Source organism: Pelobates fuscus, chromosome 2 (genome assembly GCF_036172605.1).
Source record: "Pelobates fuscus isolate aPelFus1 chromosome 2, aPelFus1.pri, whole genome shotgun sequence".
NCBI classification, from domain to species: domain Eukaryota; kingdom Metazoa; phylum Chordata; class Amphibia; order Anura; family Pelobatidae; genus Pelobates; species Pelobates fuscus.
Genome location: NC_086318.1, coordinates 393,095,799 through 393,115,976, shown reverse-complemented (window position 1 = coordinate 393,115,976; position 20,178 = coordinate 393,095,799). Strand labels below are relative to the sequence as shown.

General features: G+C 38.5%; 1 protein-coding gene across 1 annotated transcript in view; it reads right to left on the bottom strand.

The window, feature by feature from the left end:
* LOC134587457 (spermatogenesis-associated protein 7 homolog) overlaps positions 1-15,924 on the bottom strand; it is a 222,910-nt gene extending 206,986 nt beyond the window's left edge. Inside the window, exons 1-2 of the mRNA XM_063443834.1 lie at positions 15,872-15,924; positions 3,519-3,593 (exon numbers count right to left, since the gene is read on the bottom strand). Coding sequence (XP_063299904.1) covers positions 3,519-3,593; positions 15,872-15,887 — 91 coding nt within the window. The 5' untranslated portion in view covers positions 15,888-15,924. The remainder of the gene's footprint in view (positions 1-3,518; positions 3,594-15,871) is intronic.
* Positions 15,925-20,178: the final 4,254 nt, after the last annotated feature.

Below are 20,178 nucleotides of genomic sequence, written 5' to 3'. Positions count from 1 at the left end.
AATCGCCTGCCCATTGAAGTCTATGGCGGTTCGCCCGGTTCGCCCGTTCGCGAACATTTGCAGAAGTTCGCGTTCGCCGTTCGCGAACCGAAAATTTTATGTTCGTGACATCACTATCCCTGACCCAAGATACCATGCCTACCTATCAATAGAGATTTGATTAGGATACATTACTTTGTATGACAGCACTTTTATGGGGTATTCATAGTGTCATTGTGTATGTAACCTTTCCTTCGCCTTAATGCCGTATTGGTTTTCCAGGAGGATGTTGCCCTAATGTTCTAAGAGAGGACTTCCACATCAGTTCTCTTTCAGTGTCTGTTCTCCCATTATGTAAACATTGTTCTCTATTTATACTGTGTATTTTCCTCAATACACCATTTATATTGTCCCTTTACGAAGGTTTGTCTAGTGTATGGGTATGATGTTGGGAGAGATATTTATTATTCCATCAAGTGAGTGTTTGGTGGTTATGCAATGCCACTGAATAAACAATGGCACTCCGATCCTGCTCCATTTTGAAATTGCCCTCCCTGGCCATCTATTTGAGTGCAAAGACATGCGGTACATCATGAATTTCAAAGGTTCTATGGTCATGAACTCAATGGATAGAACATCTGGAATTTTAATGTGTCCTTTCTGATAAGACATTTTATATGTTGTTGATCAGATCCTGGTACAGAAAAAACAGCCAGCCTCTATATGACAGATGTAATCACTAAAGTGAGAATTGTTAGGAAATGGATGGACAAAATGTGGTGAAAATGACTGAATTCCGACCCCATTGGCAATTCTCATATTTCCTGAAGCTATATGCCATCGGAATTTGGTCAGCCCGAGCAAATCGGCAGCAATCGTCCAGATGCATTTGCTGTCCGGATTTAAATCGATGCTTTCACATCTGCATATGATACAAAGTATAGGATTCAGGATATTCACAAAGTAGCGGTGTTAATAACATTTGAGACTAAATGTATTTGGCAGGATGCACAGTTGAAATTATAATTCACTTGCACTTGCCCAATGGCTGCCTAGTCACTAGTTGAACACATTTAGTAGACATGCCTGTACCTGCCACTTGGCATGTGGGGACATGGGGAGGTTTTAAATCTCTCTTATAGTAATATGGAGGTCTTATTGACGCCATAGGTTTTACATTTATTTTTTCTTTCCTTTTTTATTGGGGCAGATAACTAGTGCTGATAAGGGTTATTTAACTCAGTTGGCAAATAGTTTTGATTTTTATTAAATACAGGTCTGGGTTTGAAGCATCAGTGCCTGGATTTTTCCAGAAAATATAGACATTGTTAAATTGCACAAACAATTTTCCTGGATTTTGCAGTCCTGGGTGGTTTTGTCCCATTCGGTATGGGACTATTTGGACTTTAGTGAATAACCCCAAACCTGAATGTCAAAATAACTTAATTGAAAATATTATTTTAGTATAACTTGGAGGAAAGACGAGACAGGGGCGTTATGATAGAAACCTTTAAATACAGAAAGGGAATCAACACAGTAAAGGGGGAGACTATATTTAAAAGAAGAAAAACTACCACAACAAGAGGACATAGTCTTAAATTAGAGGGGCAAAGGTTTAAAAATATCAGGCAGTATTACTTTACTGAGAGGGTAGTGTATGCATGGAATGGCCTTCCAGCTGAAGTGGTAGAGGTTAACACAGTGAGGGAGTTTAAGCATGTGGGATAGATATAAGGCTATCCTAGATATAAGATAAGGCCAGGGACTAATGAAAGTATTTAGATAATTGGGCAGACTAGATGGGCCAAATGGTTCTTATCTGCCGACACATTCTATGTTTCTATTCTCCAAGTGAGATATGCTTCCACATCAGCTAGTTTGGTGTAAGATTTGAAATTTACTTTGAATTCCTGACAATTCACATTTTAGTAATTAAACCCTTAAAGTGTTTTTCCCCACTTCAATTAAACAGCGGTAGAGCTCCATGTATGAAAAAACGCCACATGCGTAAAGCAATATGCACCGTTCAGCTAAGCAAATGTTAATATAATCATAACAGGCATGATCTAAAAGATGAATCAGCTCCACTTATATTTTAAGTATAGTTTGCAAATTTGAAATAAAACTTTTTTTCTGTGTTCCAAATCAATAAGGGCTATCTTTAAAGCTTCTCAGTCACTCTAAAATTACCTTGCTTCAATCTCTTCGTCCATATGTATTTTTTATCGGCTTAAAAAAACTTGACAAAAGGCAGCTCTACCTTGGTTTTGCCACTTCCCCTAATGACATCACCAGACAATACCTATGGAGGCTCCCACAGTATTGCAGGATCTTCCATAGATATCAGTGTTATACTCTCGCACATGCACTAGTGTGCGCAGTGAAATGAGCTCCACGTGGAGGAAACAAAAGGAGTTGTAGAAAAAAAGATGATGGCACCCATGGGATCAGCATCAGGTATATATAGCCTAATTTCCACTGAGCGGTATGGTTCGGGTCGGTACGGTTCAGAAGGGTTAGAATGGTCCAGTCTATTCAAGTGAACGTTTCCACTGCAAGTCGGACCGCCAGGGGGCATACGGGGTTTATACCAAATGCCTAGCGTGTCATTTGTCGTGAGCATCAACGTTTTCCTGTCCGCCAATCAATGGATTGTATAGTGTGACGCCAGTAGCTCCGCCCTAACTGCACCGTACCATTTCCTATGGACCTACATCTGAAGGGGGCCAGAAATGATGTGGTTTGGTTTGATTGTATGGGCCACTTTCATAATGGAAAAACTCAAAATAGCATACCAGACCATACCGACCCGAACTGTACCGCTCAGTGGAAATGGGGCATATAATGTCTTCTACTGCACCCCGGGGCCACCACACACCATACAATTCATATTAACACTTTTTATGGTGATATCAGTCCAGTACAAAACACATAGCAATATAAATAGTTATCTAAAATACCTTCTGAGCTAAGCACTGTTCAAGAATACAATATTAAATACTTAGTTGTAATACAGTTTCAATTAGGTAAAATAGGGAAACTAGAATTAAAATGTGTTATTTTACTACAATGAAGATTAATAATCACCTTCCTTTTAGTAGAGAATTGTCCTGCAGAGAGACATGGCATTTTCACTGGCCTTTAACTGAGCATTTACATCTTACAGGCCCATAGTGTGATTTATATAATATTTTAATAAGTAAACAGTTTTAACAAAATGCAACACTGCAGTTCCCATACATTGTTCCCATTTTCACTGTTGGATCTCCGGAGATAGACAAAGAATGAAAAACAGAGTATGATAACAATTCTATCAGGGCTATTAACTGTACTCCGAATTGTAGTCAATTAAAATGCAATTAGCAAAATTAAGGCAAATAGACCAAGCGGTGACTACAGCTCAGTAGGAACATTTTCCCAGACCGGCTGCATTTTGCCATTCGTTATTTAATTACAACACATCGGAGTTTAGTGCACAACCTTGTCTGTCATCCTTGTTTGTGTCTCTCCACACATAGCAGCATTAATTCTATACTTACGGCTGCTTTTGATGCTCATGTGGCCTCGGAATGGTCCCATCAGTGAATATTTTGGTATTGTGACAGTCTGGCTTTCTATAAATAAATTAAATGTTACATTAATTTAGTATATACATATTGAACAGTGATCTAGCATAATGATTAAACAAGCACATGTATAATAACCTTTAAATTATTGCTGCACTATTTATTTTGCCTGTACACTTACCTTGAATAAAACATACAAACGCACTCACACCATGTCATATTCAGGTCTCCCACTGGGACTGTGGGAAATAGACTCTGATGACGGCTGGAGCAAAGCTATGGAACTGTCATTGTGTCACATAGCTAGAACACATTCTTAAACAGCAGTCAGAATTGTATTCTTTATTTCTTTTTTTTTTTTTTAGGGACAGATATCCAAAGCTTCTGTATTGCCACACTTGAAGAGAACTACAATTAAAGCTATATTTTGTAATATATATATATATATATATATATATATATATATATGTATGTCTGTATGTATGTGTGATTTCACATTTGAGTACTTACAGGTAATAATGAGTGATAATTAAAAACAAACAATCTTTAGGAGGCCATGGTCTTTTGAAAACGTGGGATATTCCAGTTTTGAAACTTATTTTTAGGTCTGTTACATTTGTGGAAATTTAACTGCCCCCACTAGTGTTTTGGAGTTCGGGATTTCAAATAAACAGCTGATTGCCCAAAATCTGTACCTATCGCAGTTCATTTGAAACTGAATTCACAAGTTTATTCTTTGATGTCACTCCCTTTCCATGCAGGGATGACTGGACTGTGAGCACCACGTGGTGGTGGGGAGAGGAAGGGACGCTATGCCGTCACTGAACATCTGTCGTTCGTATTCTATTCGTGCTGACAATGGACACATGTATTGCACAGAATTCACATTAGCAACCAAGAACTCTCTATAGAAAACTCAGATATTAATGTATGTGCACCGTTTTATACTGAAACACTTCCCATATACACATAAAGAATCCAAGCACCATGGCCACTTCAAGTCACTGTTTGGTGATCAGTATGGGTGGCAGTTCCTTCTATAACTCTGTCTTTAGTTTTGGGAGTTTTTGATTGCTTTGGTAAACTTCTGCTTGAAGTCTTGCTCTGTGCTTGAAGTCTCAGTCTATGAAATGATTGATAGCACTGTATCAGCAGATTGTGATCATTCACCCTGATACATTTCTTTATGGTTTTGATTCTATCCCCAGCGAGTTAATTGACTTTTAGTGACATTTGAGAAAACAAAGATTTTGTGGCCAATCTTTTGCAGTTCACATTTTTAAAAATGACTTTCCTGATAGCTGGCTTTGTTAATTTGTTGTTTATGCACTGAATTTGATGACTAAAATTCACGTTGTTACATTGTTATATTGTGGTAGGAGAATAATGAAGTCAACCATTTTCATATTCCCTATATTTATAAAACAAGCCAATCTTAAAGGAAACAAAAGTTTAGCAATCTCTGCTATTATATTGTACAAATGGTTTGTTTCTACTTACAATTAAACAAAACTTTCTAAACACCTTAACCAATAGTGCTTGGTGAGCCTGTGCCTTCCCCAACAGGAGTAGCCAGTCTGTGCTAATGTACAAATTAGGACCACACTTAATGACTGAGAAAGTCAGATATTACTTAGCTAATTAGCTAAACCAACAAAAACCATAAGCACATGGTTTGACTATGTACCTGGGGGAGGGGGATGCCAGGGCACTTCCGACACCATAAACACAGTTTCTGTAGTAGTTATGGTGCTTGAAGTGTTCTTTAAGTGAGAAGATAAAATCTGAATGTAATTTTTCCATGAACAAGTCACATGATCCACTACGATTCCAGTTTAGTTATTGGCATTGCTAAGGGACAGCCTCAAGTGGGGACATATTTTGCAAACCTGTAAGACCTTTATGCATACAATTCATAAGTCTCAGTGGAGGTAGCAGGACTGGAAATTTGATAGGCGCCTAAAAACAGTAGCGTTTAACCTAGAGCTTGTTAGGTTTTTCAAATATTTTACTAACATAATAGATACACATTTACAAACCTTTAAAAATAAATAAAAAATGTAGATACTGAGAAAATACGATGAATTATTACAAATACATATTTTTTGATGAAACGTTACTAAGGGAAGAGCTTTCGTTGTTACCTACACACAATGTCTAGGAATAATTATAAGCTTTATTTGTATTCATTGTTAAAAAAATAAATAAAAGTTGCTCCTTCATAGCCAGGGACATCGTAAGAGCCCTTCCGAGTACTTAGCTATTGTTTTGGTTTTACAGTTATGGAAATATGCAAATATTGAATGTTCATTTGTTTTTCAGCATCAGTGTATTTTCACAAAAAGGAAGACTTCTATTTTCTTTGTTACCAGGGAGATAAAGTGTTAGCCAGCTGTTCCACTGTAAAGAGGTGCCAAGTTATCTGTGTAATTTACAACAGAGAACTCTACGCACTAGAGAACAAAACAAGCAATAAAGGCTTTCATGAATATTTGATGTCGTTCTCATAGTGGGATCTACCAAAGAGTCTTATCTTGGTGCTTATGAGGTGCTGCATCCTACCTCTTTGCTATATTTATTGAATGCATCAAGATCTACATTTTACTAAATGTGCGTGCAAGTTTTGTAATTTTCTGGTCTGTCCCACCTGACTACAGTGTAGATATATGTATATATCAGTAATCTTTTTTGGCTGGCTCAGAGAGGCAAAGCATTCAAGGGAGCTCCAAAACTTATTAATGTAGAAAGGTACAAACACTGTGAAGTTATCATCATGGGGCCCACAGAACAAGACTCAGCATTGTCTAATACACAGTACAGTATGGTAAAAGAAGGCTCCCCTTTTAATACTCAATCATCGTCTTGGCATTAAAATAACAGCCTTGTGACATTTTGGGGTTCCCCATGATTACAATATAACTCAAGATTATCTGCACAATGGACACCATATAACCCTAACATATTTGTGATCGAATGGTGAAGCTACTCAGAGGGGCTACCTTTGCAGTTTTGGGGTCCTAGAGACCAACACTATGTATTTTTATTTTAAACTCCAAATCAAATTATTTTCTCATTTTGGGGGATAGAGATTGGAAATTGTCTCGGAATTAATTGCTGAGTGATTTCTAAACTATTCCGGTATAATTTAGGGTCTTCAATTTTGTACGAACACAGCCCAGTTAAGAAACTGGTTTGCTTGAATTTGACAGGGTCATGACTTTAAAAATAACTTTAAAAAACAATATACTGCAGACTGACGGAAGCACAGCTGCCTAAAAATGTCCATTATGCAACAGAGCATAATATTGCTGGCTAACAGAGAGCTGAGAGAGAGAATGCACAGATGAGATTGCCTTGCTTTGAAGTGCATTCTCTGTGAATGCACAGCAGCTTGGCAAGAGTGACCATGTCCCAGACAGCAGCAGAACATATGAAAAAAAAAAAATAAGTATTTGCAACAAATTATAAAACAAAACAAAAGTAAGTTACTACGTATTAAAAAATATTATACAGATAAACTGACATATCACACACAGGCAGACTATTTCTTGATGAAAGGCTATGCAACAAATTAATTGGAAAAAAAACAAAGGAATAGATTAATAACGTAGGCAGATGTTCATTGTTGAAATACTAAAAAAAAAAACCCTAAACAAATATGAATTCTAAGTTTCTATTAATTTGTAATTATAGCAAGGAGAACGAACAGGTTAGTTCTACCAAACAAATCCTACTGTGATCTTTAGAGGAGCAAAACATATAAAATAAATATTGTTAAAAAAAAAACATTCTCTGGATAAACTTGTTTTTATTTTTTTTAGAGAAAATGGGCTTCATTAATTATGGTTCTGTTAGAGCATGCAACAAATGGGGGGAGCTAATGGGACACATGGGGGTAACTAATGGGAAACATGGACGCTGGGGGGGAACTAATGGGACACATTGGGGCTGGGGGGAACTAATGGGACACATGGGGACTGGGGGCGCTATAGGGACACATGAAGGGCTGTGAGGGGGTTTAGGGACACATGAATGGCTGGGAGGGGTGTATAGAAACACATGAAGGGCTGGGAGGGGCTATGGGGACCTATGTAGGGATAAATGGAGATAATAAGGCACATGGATGTCTGGGGATAATGATTCACATGGAGGGCTGGGGGAATGGATGCTGACACATAGATGGCTGAGGGGATGGATTGAGAAACATGGAGGGATGGGGGGCTAATGAGACACATGTAAGGCTGGAGGGGTGGAATGAGAGGAATGAGACACATGGTGGGCTTGGTGGGGGGCTATAGAGACAAATGGGGGGCTAATGAGACACATGGAGGGCTGGGGGTCTTATAAGACATATGGAGGGGCTAAGGGAGCTAATGAGACACATGGAGGACTGGGGGATGGATTGCGACACATGGATGTCTGAGGGGATGGATTTAGAAGCATGGAGAGGTGGCGGTGGTAATGATACACATGTAAGGCTGGAGGGGGTGGAATGAGATACATGGAGAGGCTAGGGAGAAAAAGACACAGAGGGGTCTGGAGAGAAAGAGACAGAGGGCCTAGGAAAGGGGAACAGGAGACCCACAGAGGGGCTGGGGAGGGGAGAATAAGACACACAGAGGAGCTGTGGGGAAAGAGACACGGTGAGAGAGACTTTGTAGTAAAGGGACCCTATAGTCACCAGAACTTCTACAGATTAATGTAGTGGTTCTGGTGTCTATAGCCGGTCCCTGTATGCTGAGAACTGTAAATGCTACCTTTCAGAGAAAAGGCAGTGTTTACATTGCTGCCTAGGAACATCTCTAGTGACAGTCACTCAGACACTCATTAGAGCTGCTTCCTAGTCCAGTGCTGCACAGTGTGCAGCACCTAAGTTGAGCATCTCCACGCTCTGCATGGAGGTGCTGAACGCTCCCCATAGAAATGCATTGATGCAATGCATCTCTATGAGGAGATGCTGATTGGTGCGGTGAAGTGCAGTGTTTTCCTATGGGAATTGAATTGGCGTTGACTGAGAACATCCAGTTGTCAGTCAAAGTGAAGAGCACACTCTTGTTACTTCAAAATAAGCATGATAACGTCATTTTATTTACTGCTGTGCAATAATATACATTCCAAATTTCAGTCCAATTACAGAACTTTCCTTAATATGTCAAGGTAGTTGGACTGAAACATTGATTATATGCACATGCACATCTGCTTACAACAAATCCGCTCTTTTGTTTATTTTGAAGCCCTATGAGTGCTTTCTTTCACGTTTGAGTGATAATTTTCAGTTTTTGTTTTTTTTCCAGCTTTCATATGTGCACACTATGCTGGCGCGATGCATTATGGAGCTGGTATAGAGTCTATTTTCAGGGCTGCTTTTCATTCCCAGAGGAACATTGCAGAAGCATCCTCCATTAATATAAAAAACACACAAAACACAGTGTTCCAGTGCATTTCAGTATACATCATAATGACTACCTAAAAGAATTTCCATTTTAAAAAATATAAAAATTCCTTCTCCTTTTTTCCTCTTTATTTAATCCAGACAAAACAAACTACTTTTTTTTTTTTAATGCTGCATTTTATTATGTTATACAGCGAGACACAAGGACTGGGCAAAACGCAGATGAAGAAACCGCTACGAAGCTGTAAAATACGTCTTGATTTTAGAGGCATTTTGGACATTATTTTAAAGAGACACTATAGTCACCAGAACAACTACAGCTTATTGCATTTGTTCTGGTGAGTGTAATCATTCCCTTCAGGCTTTTTGCTGTAAAAAATGTGTTTACATTCCAGCCTAGTGATAACTTCACTGGCCACTCCTCAGATGGTTGCTAGCTAGAGGTGCTCCCTGGGGCAGTGCTGCACAGTGAGCAGCTCTGCCAGTGTCTCCACCCTCTGCATGGTGACACTGAACTTTCCTCATAGAGAGGCATTGATTCAATTCATCTCTATGAGGAGATGCTGATTAGCCAGGGCTGTGTTTGAATTGTGCCGGCTCTGATCCTTATCTGACAGTCTCACCCAATCCTATGGGGAAGCATTGTGATTGGCTCAGATAATTACTACTGATGATGTCAGCCAAGCAGGCAGATAAAGAGCAGAGAATACAACAATAGGTCAGTGCTAATTTACAAACAATATGTAGGTGGGCAGCAACCTAAAAGAAGGGGATCCCTCCAAACCCTTCAGGGAAACAGAAAATAGTGCAAAAAAAAAAAAACAGAAAAGGCTGCACCAGTAGAGTCAGAAGTAATAGTTCAAAATAAAGTCTCACTAGAGCAGCAGGGTAGGATTAAGGTGCTTGTGGGGACTTTTCCTCAGGGGTTGGTCCATCCGAGTAGTTTAGGATATTCATATATGTAAGGAGACAAGAGGGAGATACGAAAACAGCCAATAGTGCAATATGTTGAGATCCAGAGATAAAGTAAAATGAAAAAGTAAGTAGTACACTCACATTTGCAAGAGCTATAACCAAGTCTGGAGTGGAGGGCGTACAGTGGTATAATCTCCACTTATGGGATATGCAGGAGAAGTACGTCCGTTAATACAGTCTGGGTATCCAGGGCTCCAAAATAGGATAAAAAGACAGCAATAGTGCTCTCAATATGATGAAATTAGGATATAAAATAAATAAAATATACTCACATGTCTAGAGCAGGAAACACTGCTCTATTAATAAAGCGTTGGTGGAGTGATCCCCACCTCGGATTTCTTGGAGTACAGGAACAGATGAAAATGCCAAGAAGAGTAAAATAAAATAAAAAAGTGCATATAAAATACAATAAAAAGAAAATTGGTACAGCTTGGGTTACCAAAAGACTTTTCTTGCTTAACATACACAATTAAAAATAAGGAGCCAGCAGCTGCAGACCTAAATAGAAGTAAGATTTTAGTATATTAAAGGTGGCAAGGGAGGTCCAGGGGGACTAGATGGTGGTTTTAACACTATAGGGTCAGGAATACATGTTTGTGTTCCTGACCCTATAGTTTTCCTTTAGTAATTTACTTTTATATTTCTAACTTTTTTTTATTGTTTTTATATTTTAGCTTATATATAATATACCTTGCAGTTCAGTCCTCTTCACTACATGGGAGTGTTACCCTCAGTAACGCAAAGCAGACACATCATGAGCCGGATCAATAGGCTCTGTCCCACATGGGTATTATTCTTCAGCACATCTATATTGACTATTGTGTTACAATCTACACTGTTGGATCCCATAAAGTGGAGTTCATATTACAAAGGGTGTGGTGGAACCTTTTTGAGACACCAGCTTCTGCAGAATTCTGAGAGAGACCCAATTGGCTCTAAAGATTAGGAGTGTATACCTTTTTGTTTCCATATATACATTTTTCACCAAATGTATGTTTTTCACTTTTTTTCTCTTTGTGATAGTTATGCTTCATTATTCCAGCCTCGCGTGGGATCAGGTAAAACGTAATATCCTTCTTACCACAGAACGCGCTTCTATGTTTTATAACCTAGGATCACTTAATATGTCAGCTGAGTTTTGCCTAAAAAAATATTTACATTGAAAAAAACCAATTGGAGTTATTTTAGTGTGGGACTCCCCTAAGATGTTTTGCCATGACGTGACAGGTGAGCTTACATTTAAATGGACATTGGAGTGATACGAAATGTAACGGATCACCTGGCACCGTGACTGGGTACCTCCGTTGAAGGATGCTCCTAGCGCTTCCTGAGGACTTCAAGCAATCCAGCAGACACCATAACCACCGAAGACTCCTTCAGGTAGCAGAACAGGAACAAGCTTTTCCAAGAGCTTAATAGTGATTTAGCAAGGGAGTATGACAAGCATAGCAATCCCTTGTAGCAGATTCCCCCAATAAGAGACGGCACTCCAAATTGAGGGTGAAGTAGAACTGCCTGTACTGGCACATACAGCCTCTTTTATTCACATTCTACAAACCTAGTACTGCCCACAGGGTTTTGCAGAACAATCAATCAATCAATACGTACAATACACTCAGACACTCCCACACAACATCCTCCCATCTGCCTGTGATATAATTACTGAACACATTTATCACAGGCAGGAAAATACAGTTTTACACAATATTCATAACTCTAAAAGTATACATCACATTCACATAACTTACATTTTCAGAATCAGCATACTCCAAATACAAACATACGTCAAAATCATACAAATTGGTCCAGTGGGTCAAAAGTTAGTTGAAAGTCCCTTTGTGACCATCTGCAAGCATGGCTTGGGTGTGGTAAGCCAATTACCTCCAGCATACAGAAAATGGCTCTATTCACAACCGTAAAAACACAAAAATACATCATTCCTATTAGACTTAACAGAACCCCCACATTCAACCTATCCCCAGAGAGCTTGGATCTGAGCGCTCCCTATATCCGAACAGCGCTCAGATCCAACAACCACAGTCAAATCACCATGGGGTTAAAACACACCAAGAGCTGATGAGAGACCGAGGAGGGGCAAAACAGCAAGTTCCAACTGGTCTGGCAGTGTGCCTGGGACAACGCCCTGCTGGAACAATAGACATGAATCGGGGGAGGGGAAGATACACATCTTCCCATGGATTCAAATGGGCAGAAACAGTCTTTTTTAAAAGCCAATAAGCCCCAAATAGTCTGTTTAAATGGCAATGCACCCCAGGCCCATAGTCATGAGGGAGGAGGCTGGCAATCAGGCTCCTCCAAAAGCCAGGGGCAAAGGGCAGTTGGTCATATAAAAATCCAGTCACGAAATAACCTCCAGTTATTTAAATGTGTATTGGGACTTGCTAGAGAGCACAGGTAACTCTTTTTGGCTTCTGTTCTATGTAATGAGGCTTATAAATACTGTAACTATTGCTGCCGCCAACAACTAGTGGGAGTTTAAGCACATGGCTTTATTTTGTGTGTTTGTGTTTGTATTTAAAAATGCAGTAATCTTGAAAAAAAAAACCCATTTTTAAAATGTTTTGTCCGTTTTATTTTGAGTATGTGACAAGTGTCACAAATAATGTTATAATTACTAATAAGACATTATACTAAGACTAGGTAATTTGCATAAATTAACTACTCCTGTCAGAGTAGAGGCAGATAAGAGGAATACTTAATTTAGGGACAAAAGAGCACTGACAAGTTCTGTAGAACTGCAAAATAATGAAGTTTATACATTTAAATGTTTATTGTGGAGGAACAATAAGAGGATTGCATATAATAAACCAAAAGAGCCCATTGAAGAGATTTTCCGAGTCAGCGATTTTGTATTTTAGGGGATACATTTGGCAACATCTGACAACCCACATTTGTGAAATTATTACATAAATCAAAATAAAAAAGCTTAATTTTACAGTTTTTGAGAAGAAGCATGTGCAGGGCCGGAGCTACCATTAATTGAATAAGGCATTTGCCTGGGGTGCCGGCCTCTGGGGGGCACCCACCAGGAGTGGGCTGCCCTGTTGCTGCCTGGGGCTGGTGTGCTGGATGGGCGTCTCCTTAGCCATCCCCAGCACAGCCATTCAGCTGCTGGGCTCTCTCTGCAGCAGCTTGCCTGCTCGGGAGCGGGGTATGCTGTAACCCCAGCTTCCAAGCAGAGCACTGTGCTTCCTGCAGACAGGGAAAGCCGGGACATGACTTAGTATCCCAGCTGCCCCCTGACTGTGAACACCGGAAGCACTCTGAGGGGAACAGGAAGTAGCCTGTGCTCACAGTTCACTGCTCTCCTGCTCCCCCATCAGGAACAACAGCAGCGACCTGCAGGCTGGACCCCTCTCCTTCATTCATAAATGATCCATCTGAAGGTAAGTGGAACTGATTATGAGTATGAGTGTATGATGGTAAATTGCTGTGTTTGTGTGTGTAAATAAAGTGTGACACTATGTAAAGTGGTGTGAGTTTGTGCTTGAGTGACAGTGTGTGTGTGTGTGTGTGTGTTAGTGAGAGTGTGTAAGTGAAACTGTGTGTGCATGTCAGTGACAGTGTGTGTGTTAGTTACTGTGTGTAGATGACATTGTGCATGTCAGTTAGAGTGTGTAAGTGACACTGTATGTCAGTGAGTGTGTGTGTGTATAAGTGAAACTAATGTGTATGTCAGTGAGAGTGTTTGTGAGTGTCACTGTGTGTGTTAGTGACTGTGACATTGTGTATGTCAGTGAAAGTGTGTAAGTGACACTGTATGCTATTGAGAGTGTGTAAGTGACACTGTTAGTGAAAGTGTGTTAGTGACATTGTGTTAGTGTTTGTGAAAGTGTGTAACTGACACTGTATGTCAGTGAGAGTGTGTGTTAGTGAGAATGTGTATGTGACACTGTATTTCAGTAAAAGTGTATTAGTGAAAATGTGTATGTATGTCAGAGTGTGAGTGACAGTGTGTGTGCTAGTGTGTGTGTGTGTGTGTGTGTGTGTGTGTGTGTGTGTGTGAGACCATGTAATTAGTAACATATATATTAAATTATATTTCAAATATATATTAATAGCATATTTTAAACTGAAAAAATGTTCGCAGTAACATAAATTAAATCTCAATATTACTACAAATTACATAAATGCATTGAAAAAGAGTGTATTGATCTATGCATTAGGCAGTAAGAGTGTATGAATGTATGTATTAGGCCGTGTGTGTATTTATATATTGGGCTGTGTGTGTATGGTTGATTGTATGTAATAGGCAGTTTGTGTGGATGGATGTATTGGGCATTGTGTGTATATGGATGCATATACTAGATGAGTGTTTTCTTCCCTAAATGTCTCTTCATTGCAATTCAGAATTTAGTGAATAAACCTGTAAGAGAATGTAGTCGCCTTTATGAGGGGGCGGCAAAATGGATTGCTGCCTCGGGCGACAAGAATCCTTGCACCGGCCCTGAGCATTTGGACAGACATATGTGAGCAACAGTCAGCCTTCATTTAGAACTGAATTAGGCTCCACCAGAGCTATTCTTGTCTATGCAGTTTGATCTTGTCCTACAAATTTACACTGATCAGCCTCAACATTAAAATCGTACAAAATGTAAAGTCTCTAGCGCTTGTTTGTAGTGCGGGTAGACAGCATGAGCAACTCAAACCAGAGTCTCTCTTTTTCTGGTTGTGGATGGTGTGGAAAATGGACAGGAGGAACCAGCAACTTAAAAGTATCCTCAAGATCTAATCAGGAAAATTCAATATTCCAATATTTCAAATTCAATAAATTCAGAATTCTCCTGATTGGATCTCAAGGATACCTGTAAGGCGCTACTTCCCTCTGTCTTTTTTTCCACAAAATTAAAATCACTACTTTTGGCAGTTAATAATCACTGCATACCAGGAACTCTCCGTAAGACTGGAGTTAGAAACTCTTCCTTTGCTAAGTCTGAGACAGGAAGGGAATTAAATACCTGCAGCACACGTTGTACCATAATATATGGAATGATGCAAAGTTTGTCAACGTTTCAGGAATACTAATGATACATTCAGACAGAACGTCTCCACCAGCTCAGTTAATCCCTTTCATTCCATTATGTACTTAAGGGGCATATACAGAATCCTATGGCATTCATTTCAATTGATCTAATAGCAGCTCATCACTGCAAGCAAGCATCACTTACTAAGCAGGGCAACATTGAATTAAACAGCAAAATCATTTTCTGTTAAAATGTGCTTATTGTTATTTACCCCCCCCCCCCCCAGATATGACTCTTTACTTCTTAGTATTTATTAGCTATAGGCCCGTTTTAATTTTCAACTACGTTATTGAGGATTTATAGAACAAACATTGTTTAAATGTGAAAAGCCTTGTTTATTTTAAAGCAAAGATATTTTCTTGTCATTCGTACAATAAAAAAATACGTAGAAAAGGAGTGGAAAATGAAACAACTTATCTGGTGTAGTATATCCAAAACAAAGCTACGTACATAGAGTATACAGTATATGGGTTTATCCACTGACATGGGAAATTGCAGTGAATTAAAAGCATCATTGCAAAACATAGGCCAAAGTACTCAAACTGGAGAAATTCTCCTACTTAGTTAAACGGACAGCTTTGTTATTTATCATTTGGCTTTTCTATTCACTGCTACGAGGAGTGTAGTGAAAAAACCCTTAATAGTATTTTATGTTTCAGGGACGAGAAACATAGTTAATACAGAACAGTACATATATTGGAAATCCGAATTATATACAGTAGGATATGCAACAAAAACAGGAGATATAAAATTATGTCGTTTTGTAAATAAGATATTACACTAAAATTCTCAGAATAATCAGACATGCATGGTGTAATACTCACACGTGTTTATTTAAACCTGTGGTATCAGCATGATTTGTCCCAAATACATAACATTTATATAGATATGTTTCTGGATCCTCTCCTACTCACCGTACGTAGCTAGCATTTTGTTCAAATTTAGGAAGTTGCAAAAATTTTAAGAGTTTTGTTTCCTTCAGCTGACAATGCACCTTTCTATTAAAAAATAGAAACTCTCCTTGCAGTTTCAAATAGAAGTCAGGGTGTGGTAAAAGCATGAATAATTCCTTATAACAACAGTAGGTAACATTACTATAAACAAACTACAACGTTTGTCACTTAGGAACTGCAGATATGCTGTATTGCCAACGAGTGGACATAAAGTAAACACAGAGGTAGTGATATATCACTCACTGTTCCTTAGTATTCCAATGTGACAGAGTTGCCAGTATGTTTAGATGTAGTTCAAACTATTCTGTTTTTGTTTTTTCTTTGCATAAAATACTTTTTACTTTTTATGTTTTTACTTTTTATGTGTGTTCCTTTTTGTTCTTGAATAATTAATTTTCTTCCAATCTTTAAAAAAACAAAACTTATACATATTTGTTTCTAAGGTTTAGCAGCACAGTAAATATAAAGTATTCGCATGATAACCATTTGTGTGTCTAAATGTGTCTTTAAGGAAGGTTCACAATTTAGATTTCTGTCTTCTATTTATGGAGCTCATTACTGAAAGGCATAAAAAGCCTATTTATATCATATGCCTACCTACTAAACTCTAGAATGCAAGAATGAATTGTCCCAAATACATAACATTTACCCAATATGCATAAAGTATTCAATTAAATCTGCATAAATATATCAGTACAAAAAAATAGAAACATTTCAACCTCCTGTTGGACCTTCTCATGTTTAAATTAACCAAAAGTCTGCTAGACCAGAGTTTCTTGCGTCTTAATGTATATCACAGTGCAAGATGGTAGTTATCACACTCAATCTAAGTAGGTCCTCAACCTTTCTTAAATATTTGAGTATTCACTAACCTTTGACTTTTCAAATTTCACCTTCAGTGTCAACATATATGTCAATTGGGTTGGCTTTATTAAAATATTATATATTGTTTCATATGGCCGACATGCTGCAAAGCTTCAATTTTTTTTATTTAGTTTTTTTGTATATGGAGAGTCTAGTTAATTGGAGGCAAAACATATTACTAAACACATAATACTTGTGCATGCGAGTAAATTCAGCTATCTTCCCCTAAATTAAAATATTTTTTTGAACACCTGAATTACCTCTATATATCAGTTCCACTCGGCAAAATATATATACTAGAAACCTAGTTCAGAAGCAAATCAGAGGAACCAAAAGGGTGCAAAAATGGGACAGTGTACTACAAAATATAGATCTAAGATTATTTTTCCCACCATGTGGTTCACAGATCAAGTGAGAAAAAGTCACCAATAAAGGAAAACCAGTAAAAAAAAATATATATATATATTTATATTTTATACATGTGTCAAATGCATATTATATGTATAGATTTTTATTTTCCTTCTCTTCTTTTTTCCTTTATTGCTCTATTCCCACTTGATCTGTGAATAAAATAAACGTTTACCAGGAAACAAACCACCCCACACTCTGGTTCCATCTATCAATCCAACCACTCTCCCAGGAGATGCTCCGCACGAATGCACACCACCAATCCGTCCCAGCACCAGGAAGAATAGAAAAATGGGCAGCACTCCAGGAAACAAGTGGTCAAAGTCTATTAGAGGGTAAGTGACCTCAGTAGGGCAGTGTTTCGGCTCCTTAGAGCCGATGCACGATTAAGGCTCTAATGAGCCTAAACGTAGAACTACTAATGAGCCAAAACTTTGCACTTGAGCAGCGCACTCGTGATATTTTGGTCCAGTCTGGACATTCACCAGTCACTCAATATTTTAATTTGTTTTTCCTGTAGAATGTTGGCATTTTCTATTAAAATACATTTGTTTAAGAATATAGTTTTGTCAGATTCAGCAAGTTTCTCCAATGTTTCTTGTGGCATCTAATTACTCCAGCACTTAGGCACCAGTGGGTTATTCTACCAGCCTACTACTGGCAATTATCACAGCAGACAGATGCATCTTTGGAGACATGGGGAAAGAGAAAGTATCTGAAAAAAATTAAAAGCAATTAAAATAAATTACAACTTTGGATATTTATTTTGGCTTCATTATAACCCGTTTTAATCATGGCTCTTGCATCTTTTCAATTACTGAAAAGGGGTTATGGCAGATTAAGTTAAGGCTATATTCCATGTAAGTGGTAAAACAATATGATCTTGGAAGGGAGGGTTGATATTCTGTCAGTATTCTCTGTGCCTGTGATACATGTAACCTTTCCATCCTGTGAACCGTAAAGAGTAAGATAAAATTATTGGAGTGGAAAAAATATCATGACTCCCATACGTTTGTCAGCATCTTCACCTATTTCAAATTAGTTAAATTCTTAACTTCCTGAACATCATGTATCTGCTTTTCACGAGCATAGCAATTTTCATCTTCAACTCAGCAGGCTAGACACATTTATTATATTTTCTAATAGTTACTCTACATGTAAAACTTCTATCAACACTTTACATACACGTACACCGTAGATCTTTAACCAGATAATGAGCTGATCTAAACAACTCAAAAGGTTAATTAGGGACTATATGGTTAAAAGAGATCAGTGTGATATAAGTGACATTGTCCTTGTACATGCTAGTGTGGGTGACACCATCTGTGTTTATTTTTATGTATTGCTCAGTTGGATTGACACTATTCTCAGAAACACTAATCCCGGGACAGTCCAAAGTTTCACTGACGTACCCGTCGGAGCCCTCTTGCTTCAGAAGCCGACTAATCAGAGAGGTCTGACTGAAATTGCATAGCGTGGGAAAGTCCTTATAAAGTCCTTTTCCCACTATACAATCTTAAAATCTATGGAGGCCTGAATTGGCCAACTTGGGTGTATTTTTTAAGCAGCGTGTTTTTTTTTTTTTTTTTGCAATACGTCTTTTTTTAACAAGAAAAAACAAACAAGAAAGATGGTAGGTATATAATTTTTTTTACATGTATTTAGTTTGCTGGACTAAGCTAATATTAGGGTTAGGGGTGTAGGGGCGGTGCCAATAGTATGTGAACCCCCTTGAATTTATATTATTAGCTCCAATTTGCCGCCTATGAGTGGGGGCTGGGAGGAAATTAGGCCCCTCGTGGGTTAATAGGCAAGGCAGCTGGGGAAAGCTATAGTTTTCTATTGCTTATTAATAGTGCCCATCTGCCACTTATAAGTGGGAGTCATTAGGACCCCATGTTATTATTATTAGACCTCATGGGTGGGGGGTGAACTAGGCCCACCCGTGAATTTTATTTAATAGTTTCCACTGCTGGCCATAGGAGTGGCAATGTGAGAAACAATATGTCCCTCTGCTTTATTATTTCTTTATTGTCCCACTGTGGGGGCATGGGGAAACCTATGTTTCCCTCACTTTATTAATTATGCATGTGACTTCCGCAGCTTTCAAAACACTTCCTGTAAATAGAGATCTAATGTTTAAACTTCCTTTATTGCACATTAGGTTTCATTTGGAATTTCTTATGTCCTGCTCTGCTTACAGCCTTCTAGACATTGCAGGAGCCTCCTGTGTATGTTAAAGTTCAAGTTACAGAGCAGGAGGTATAAACTTCTAATGCAAGTTAACATATGATTTAAAATGAACCCATTTTTTTCCATGCAGGCTGTGTAAGTCACAGCCAGGGGAGGTGTGACGGGTTGCATAAACGGAAACAAAAAATGACTTAACTCCTAAATGGTAGAGAATTTAGCAGTGAGACTGCAATGGCATGATCTATACACAAAAACAGCTTAATTAAGCTAGTGTTGTTTTCATGTGTAAAGTATCTCTTCAAGGGCTCATTTCCATGCTTATCATTAAAAAGCAGCCATTTAAAGGACACCATAGTCGCCAGAACCACTACAGCTTAATTTAGTGGTTCTGGTGCCTGTAGCCTGTTCCTGCAGGCTGAGAACTGTAAGATCTGCCTTTTCAGAGATGCATTGCTGCCTAGGAACACCTCTAGTGGCAGTCACTCAGATGGCCACTAGAGGTGCTCCCTGTGCTAGTGTTGCACATCATGCAGCACCTACATTCAGCATGGAGACGCTGAACATTTCCCTTAGAGATGCATTGATTCATTAGATTAATTAGAGATGCTGATTGGCATAGCGTGGCTTTTTCTTTTAGGAAAGCATTGGATTGGCCGAGATCAACAAAACTGATGAGCTCAGTCAAGGAGGCAGGACCAGCCTTTCCACAGTGCTATATATGATAGTAAGTGCAATACATGTAACACTATTATTGTAAAGTGTTACGCTATGGTTTATTTAATCTTTTATTTTACATGAATTAA